At 49.5% G+C, this 7,030-nt stretch overlaps 1 protein-coding gene across 1 annotated transcript in view; it reads right to left on the minus strand.

Moving 5' to 3' along the window:
- Positions 1-194, minus strand: part of EIF2AK2 (eukaryotic translation initiation factor 2 alpha kinase 2) — a 31,551-nt gene extending 31,357 nt beyond the window's left edge. The window contains exon 1 of the mRNA XM_045287028.1: positions 69-194. Within this exon, the coding sequence (XP_045142963.1) occupies positions 69-193 (125 nt within the window). The 5' untranslated portion in view covers position 194. The remainder of the gene's footprint in view (positions 1-68) is intronic.
- Between the last annotated feature and the right edge of the window lie 6,836 nt (positions 195-7,030).

The raw sequence follows: 7,030 nt of genomic DNA on the forward strand, positions 1-7,030 counted from the left end.
GTACGCGAGTGTTGAGCCTTCCCTCAGTTCATATTTATAAAGACACAGCCTACTGTCAAGCCACTTACCTTAAGTCATGGGGAGGTCCTTCGTTAGACAGCTCATGATAGGTAAGTGCCACATTATTCTTCTGACGATATTTGTTGAGTTCTTCCATGAAGAATCCTGGTGAAAGATCGCTAGCCATTTCCATCTTTCCAGCAGCCTAGGCAGAAGAGATGTTTGACGGAAGTGACTGTCACAGATTCACAGGACATAGTGCATCTGATTCCCCAACTCAGCTGAGCAGATGGCGGTGGAGTGGGGGGAGGGGGGGAGGAAGAAACTCTTTCTAGGATTCATTTTAGCACTATAGAAATATTCAGAAGAAATGTTCTTATGCAAGTAACTTTTCCCCCTCTTCTGTGGACCGTGGAATCAAGGTAATTTCTCCAAAACTTTCTACTTTCAAAGCTCAAGTGGCAAAAGAACAAAAGGCCTCCGTCTTTAGAGCGCTCCTCCCCTGTCAAGTACTACTTTGTCTACCTGTCTGAGAAGGTAGAAGGGCTGTAGCATTCAAATTCCTTATTCTAAGCAGGAAAAAAAAAATTTAAAGACATACATTAAGTGAACTTTATGTCATCATGAGGGATTGAGCTGTAAGGGAACAGATTGCCCACAAAATCCCAAACATCCTTGCTTGGAATTTGCAGAAGCCAATTGTAGAACAATAGACTCAGTGGGGACACTGAAGGCTAGGTTTACGGGATTCACTGGACGAAGCCCATAGCCATCGATGATTTAAATTATCACCAACTTTGCAAGATCTAGAGAATGTTACAGGATAGGCACAACGAAGATGACTGACAAGCACTGTAGGCGCCCTGGTGCCACTGTGAGCTTGGCGTTAGGCTACAAAGTGTAGCTTGGTGGTTTAAACCGACCAGTCACTCCGAGGGTGAAATATGAGGCTGGCTGCCTGTTTCCCCTAAACATTTACAATCTGGAAACCCCGTGTGGGGGACTATGAACTGGAATCCACTCGGTGGCAATGTGCTTTCTGGAGCGCACTGGCCAGCGCTGGAAGCTCTGCCAGCTGCATGTGGGCCTGGGCCTGTACCCTCCTCCACAGCTCGGCTCCTCCGACACGGGGCTGACTATGTCTGGTACCCCACACGGGGACTACCTTGGAACTAGGATCTGCCTTGCTCCTGCCACCAACTGGAATATTCCTTCTTCCAAAGCCTGATCTTTGTTCAAATCTGTGTGCCTTCTCTCCTCCCCCTGGAAGGCTCTGCTCTACCAAGCCGGCTGCTCCTCTGTTCCTGCCAACATCAGAGGCTTCATTCACCTAAGCCCAAAACGGAGTTGGGCATCAGCTCCCATCTCTTTTTCGCCCCCCCGCCTTCCTCAGCATAACATTTCCACTCTACTTCCTAAACGTCTCTGGAAGGTACTTCCCACCCCTCACCCCCACCTGCTCAGCCACTATCGTCAATAGCCCCCACTAGTCCTCACTAGTCTTCCCTAGCGGGGGGCCGGGCTTCTGAGCCCGGAGCTCACAGCCAGTCTCATTCATTTTCCTGGTAAATTCACGTTTCCACTTTCCACGATCACTTTTAAACCTTTGCCCTGCTCCTCATGGGAGCTTGGTGGGTAGCAGTTCACAAGGTCAGCAGTTCAAAAGCAACCAGTAAGAGAAAGATGAGGTTTTCTATTCCTATAAAGAATTACCATCCCAGACCCCACAGGGGCAGTGCTAGCCTACCCTATAGGATCTTACAGTGGATCATAACAAACCAAGAATAACCTTGAAAAGAATGGGAATTCCAGAGCACTTCATTGTATTTATTGGGAGCTTGTACATGGATCAAGAGGCACTGTGTGAACAGAACAGGGAAACACTGCATGGTTTAAAATCAGGAAAAGTGTGTGTCAAGGTTGTGTCTTCTCACCATACTTATTCAATCGGTATGCTGAGAAAACCATCAGAGAAGCTGCATTATCTGAAGAAAACGGTGGCATCAGGCCTGGAGGAAGGCTTACTAACTACTTGCGATAAGCAGATGATACAACCTTGCTTGCTGAAAATGAGGAGGACTTGAAGCACTTGTTAAGAAGGCCAAAATCCTCACAACTGGACCAATAGGCAACATCATGATAAATGGCAACAAAACAGTTGAAGTTATCAAGGATTTTGCCTTGCTTGGATTCACAATCAATGATACAGGAGCAGCTGTAGGGAGACACATTTCATTGGGTAAATCTGCTGCACAAGACCTCTTCAGAATATAGACAACTTCCTTCCCCAGGCCCAAGGGACCACACTGTGAATGTCGCCACCTGGTGTCCTAGAGTGTGCCTGCATCTGCTGACATGCAAGGATGTTATATTGAGGACTGAGGTGCACCTGACCCAATGGTATTTTCCATTGCCTGACATGTCTGTGAAAGTTGGGTATTGAATAAGGAAGACCGAAGAAGAATCGATGCCTGTGGATTGCGGTGCTGGCGAAGAATATTGAACATACCCTGGGTTGCCGAAATGACAAACTCTGAAAAGAACTCCTCCCAGAGTGCTCCTTAGAGGCAAGGCTGGTGAGACATCCTCCTAGATACTTTGGACATCTTGTCAGGAGAGACCAGGCCCTAGAGAAGGGCGTCATGCTTGGTAAAGTGGAGGGGCAGCAACAAATAAAAAGAGAGAGGAAGGGCTTCCAGGAGACGGATTCACACACAGAGCTGCAACAACAGGCTCGGGCATAAGAACAATTGTAAGGGTGGTGCAGGACCAGGCAGTGTTTGGTTGTGCTTACTAGGGCCGATGGCCCCTAAACACATCAACGTAGGGTCACTGTGAGTTGGAATTGAGTCGATGGCAGAGAGTTTGATTTGGAGTTTGCTCCTCTAAACAACTCCTATTTCCCTCTCAGCGGATGATGAACTGGGTTCCTACCTCACGAACAAAATAGATGCCTTAGAGCTTGTCCCCATCTAAGCACAACTTCCTTCACCAGGCCTAAGGGACCACAATGTGAATGTTGCCACCTGGTGTCCTAGAGTGTGCCTGCATCTGCTCACATCCTCTCCCGGTTCTATCCTGTTACAGACTCCTGCTCCCTCTCCTGCTCAAAGTCAGCGGAGCCCCCGATCCCGCTCCTTCCCACCCACTCAGGCACTGCCACCTGCTATGGTCTTCCCATCAGCGTGCAAACATCCCCAATCTCACCCAACTTGAAAACAAAATTCAATGAACAAACAATTAACAACAAAGCAACTTCCCGAGAAACACCACCACCACCTTGCTTCTCGGCACTAGTGTTCTCTGGGTCTCACAGTTAGCAGTCAAATTTCTCCACTGAATGATGTTTGATCACTCCTCAGCCCACTCTAACTGACGTTCATCCTATCATAGAGGTTCTCAACCTGTGGGTTGTGACCCCTTTGAGGGTCGAAGGACCCTTTCACATGAGTCGCCTGATTCATAACAGTAGCAAAATCATAGTTATGAAGTAGCAACAAAAATAATTTTATGGTTGGGGGCGGCCACCACCACATGAGGAACTGTATTAAAGGGTGGCGGCATTAGGAAGGCTGAGGACCTATCACTTTCTCTAAACAGCTCCTGAGAACACCGCCAGTGGCCTCCATGGTCTTATTTCCAACACCCCTGGTGTAGGATTCATCTTTTCAAAGGAAGTGGCCCCTTATTTTGTCTAGAAGGGCTCTTTTGGTTTTGTCTTTCCTCGTCATTTTTTTCTAATCCTCTTGAGCTTAGTCTCCTTAGCTTCTAAATGCAGTAACTCAGTCTAAGACTCAATTCTCTTCACTCTATACATTCTCCTTAAGGTGATTTCTTTCATGGCCACAATTTTACTGATCACCTACATGCCATTAACCCTAAAGCTGGATGGGCAATCTGGGCATTTCCCTGAGTTTCTGATCCCTTAATCCAAGATCTCCACCTGAACACACTGAACACACTTTAAACTAGAAACACCCAAAACTTCATGCATGATCTCCTTCCGAGCTGGTTCAGAGAGTCCTTTACTAGAAAATGGCTCCGTTAACTATACACACCTGCCTCGGAAGACGTATAGCCAGAGTGCGCCTTAGAAGCCAGGGCGGCGAGACGTCGTCTTACACACTCTGGACATGCTGTCAAGAGAGAGGGGTCCCTGGAGAGGACTGCATGCTTGGTAAAGCAGAGGGACAGCGACAAAGAGGCAGGCTCTCAATGAGCTAGACCGACACGTGACTCGGCAGCGTTTCATTACACGCTGTGCCTAGTGTCACCGTGGGTCTGAACTGACTCTATAGCACCGAGCATCCACCCATGTCCGAAAGGCACGCATCTGGGAGGCATCGGGGATGGCTAATTTTATGTGTCAACCTCACTAGGCTAGTGTGCCCCGTTGTTGAGTTAAACACTAGTCTAGATGTTGCCATGAAAGTGTACTGTAACTGGAGTTCACATCCACCATCAGTTGACTTGATAAAGGAGGTTATTTCATGTGATCGGCCTTAGCCAATCAATGGAAGGCCTTAAGAACAACAACTTAGGTTTCCCAGAGAAGAAGGAATCTACTCTCGAGGGTGTAACCTACAAGCCCTGCCTCAGTTTCCAGTCTGCTGATTTGTCCTAGCGATCTGGAGCTCATGACTGGAACACCAATTCTCGCCTGTGTTCCCAGCCAGCTAGTTTCCGACTTTCCAGTCTCCCCAATGTTGTGTGCCAATACTTTAAAAGAAATCCTATGTATGGCGTATCCTTCCATGTGGGTGTTTCTCCGGAGAACCCTGCCATAACACCCAGCATGACTGACATCTCCTCGTCTGACTTCTGATCCATAACCAAATCCTGTCACTTCCAAATTCTTCTACTTCTCATGATGTCTACTGCTCCCCCCCTGGTTCAAGCCATCATCGTCATCTCACTCCTGCGCTGCTGCAAGAACCCGAAAGCCAGTTTTTCACAATCATTTCAATTCCCTCTCTACTCCACAGTCATCATGATTTTTTAAACATTAATCATACAGATTCTACAAGACAACAAAACTGCTCTTGTCAAGGTGACCAGTGGCCTCCCCATCACTAACTCCAGGGGTCAACTCTCAGTATGGTGTCATCGTGGTTACAAGCTGGGCTACAAACCAAAAGGTCAACAGTTCAAAACCACCAGCATCTCCTCAGGAGGAAGATGGAGCTTTCTACTCCCCTACTATGAGTCTGCATCGAATCAACGGCAATGAGTTTATCTACTTGCCCAATAACCAGTGCCCGACTCCTTGGCTCATTCTTTTCTTCTCCTTCCTTGGTTTGGGCTTCTAGGACATCACACTTGCCTGGTTGTCCTCCTTCCACCTTCCTCTTTTGTCAAATACTCTAACTGGGAGATGGACCAGTTCCACTGGATATAAAAGAATCAGGAAAATGAATCCCATGACGGAGGAAAAAGAGCCGCTAGTGAAATGCATGTGAGGCCCCTGGTTGAAGTGGAGAAGTGGCAAAGGCACCGGAGGCGGCAGCACTTGAGACCATCCGACAGAGCAGAGGTGTCTCTCCAAGATCGTGAGGCAGGCCAGAGAAAGAGGGAAGCAAAGTGCCTTCTGGCAGGAGGCTGGCTTGCAGGGGTGTCCTTTTGGCTAAGGGAGCTTTGTAACAAGTGTCCAAGCAGGGCGGAGGCCAAGGGACCATGAAGCTGAGAGGCTGAGTACTGTGTCTCCCAGCATGGACAAGGGACATATTCTTTATGTTCTCTGAACTTGACTTGTGGGTCACCTGTTTACTTGCCTAATAACACCCCACCCACCCCCACTCATGAGTTTTGTCGGTGACTTCTGTGTGGCCATTGCCATTGACTATCAAACCCAGCCGAGAAGTAGGATGCCACGGGCTGGGCAGTTGGTGTGAGACTCGGGTAAAGGAGGTTGGATGGCGGAAGCCTGTCTAGTTTCTCTGCCTCGCAGGAATCACGCTTTGGCAAATGTCGAGGTGAGTTCTCCTCCCCCCTGGTGTTGCCAGAGGAGGTCGGACATGGTTGTGCATTGCTATTTTGCTCATCCCTCTTCCTCACGTCCAGAAGTTCTCAGCGCCTATCATCTCTGTCAGCAAACCGAACCGCTAACAGGCTGAGCCCTCTACAGGCTGAGGGCTTTGGGTTTTCGGGTTCAAATAATCAAGTTAAAGAACAAGACAATGATTTATCCAAGGCTAAATGACAGCAGAGGGTACATGGTACTAAAGACAAGAATCAGGTGTCTCGTTGTGACATCCAAAAGGGCACTGATAAAGTTCCATTCATTTAAGAAATACTTAGGGACCATCTATTTTGTATTAGGCACTAAGCTTATGACAGTGAACGAAACACCTACGTCCCGGAGCATCGACAACACCTTTAAACTGACTGTCTCAGCGGGTTAAGCGCGAAACGAAGCAGGGTAAGGAAAACAGGTAGAATAAGAACGGGTAGAATAACGGGGAGGGCAAGTGAGCATGAAGGGGGCAGGGGGAGCCCGGGGAAGAGGATGGGCAGGTGTGCCCGGAAGGCCGCTCTGATAAGGCTGGGCACTGAGCCTTGGCGGGAAGGCAGAATGGATGCATCCAGGGGTGGCCCACGCCGGCATGGGGGCGGGGACGAGGCTGAGCTTTTCCGGAAGTAGAAACGCGCAGCGCCCAGGCGCCAAGGCAGCGGTGAGAGAGCGAGAAGGCGGAGCGGCCCGGCCCGGCCCGTGTTGGCAGGCCCTGACAAGGTCTGCACATCAGATCCCGGGGAAGCTGGTGCGGAGACCTGGGCAGGTGTGAGTGGTCGTGGTGCTGAGCAGCAGGGGCGCACCGAGATTTCCTCCCATAGATTATTCACCCCTCCGTGGGCAATTCGGACCTCCTTCTCTTTCTCATCCGTCTGTCAGTCCCGTCCTCGGGCCACGCCGCCTCTCCTCGCGCCCTCCCGAGCCCAGTGTCACTTACGGGGACAAAAAAGCTGCCCGCGAAGCAAGGGGTTTGCAGCTCCCCCCGCGGTCCGCTGCAGACCGAGCGAGGCTCCGGAGGGC

This window comes from Echinops telfairi, unplaced genomic scaffold, assembly GCF_000313985.2.
Source record: "Echinops telfairi isolate 266 unplaced genomic scaffold, ASM31398v2 ScPeMD7_10;HRSCAF=50, whole genome shotgun sequence".
Taxonomy (NCBI): Eukaryota; Metazoa; Chordata; class Mammalia; order Afrosoricida; family Tenrecidae; genus Echinops; species Echinops telfairi.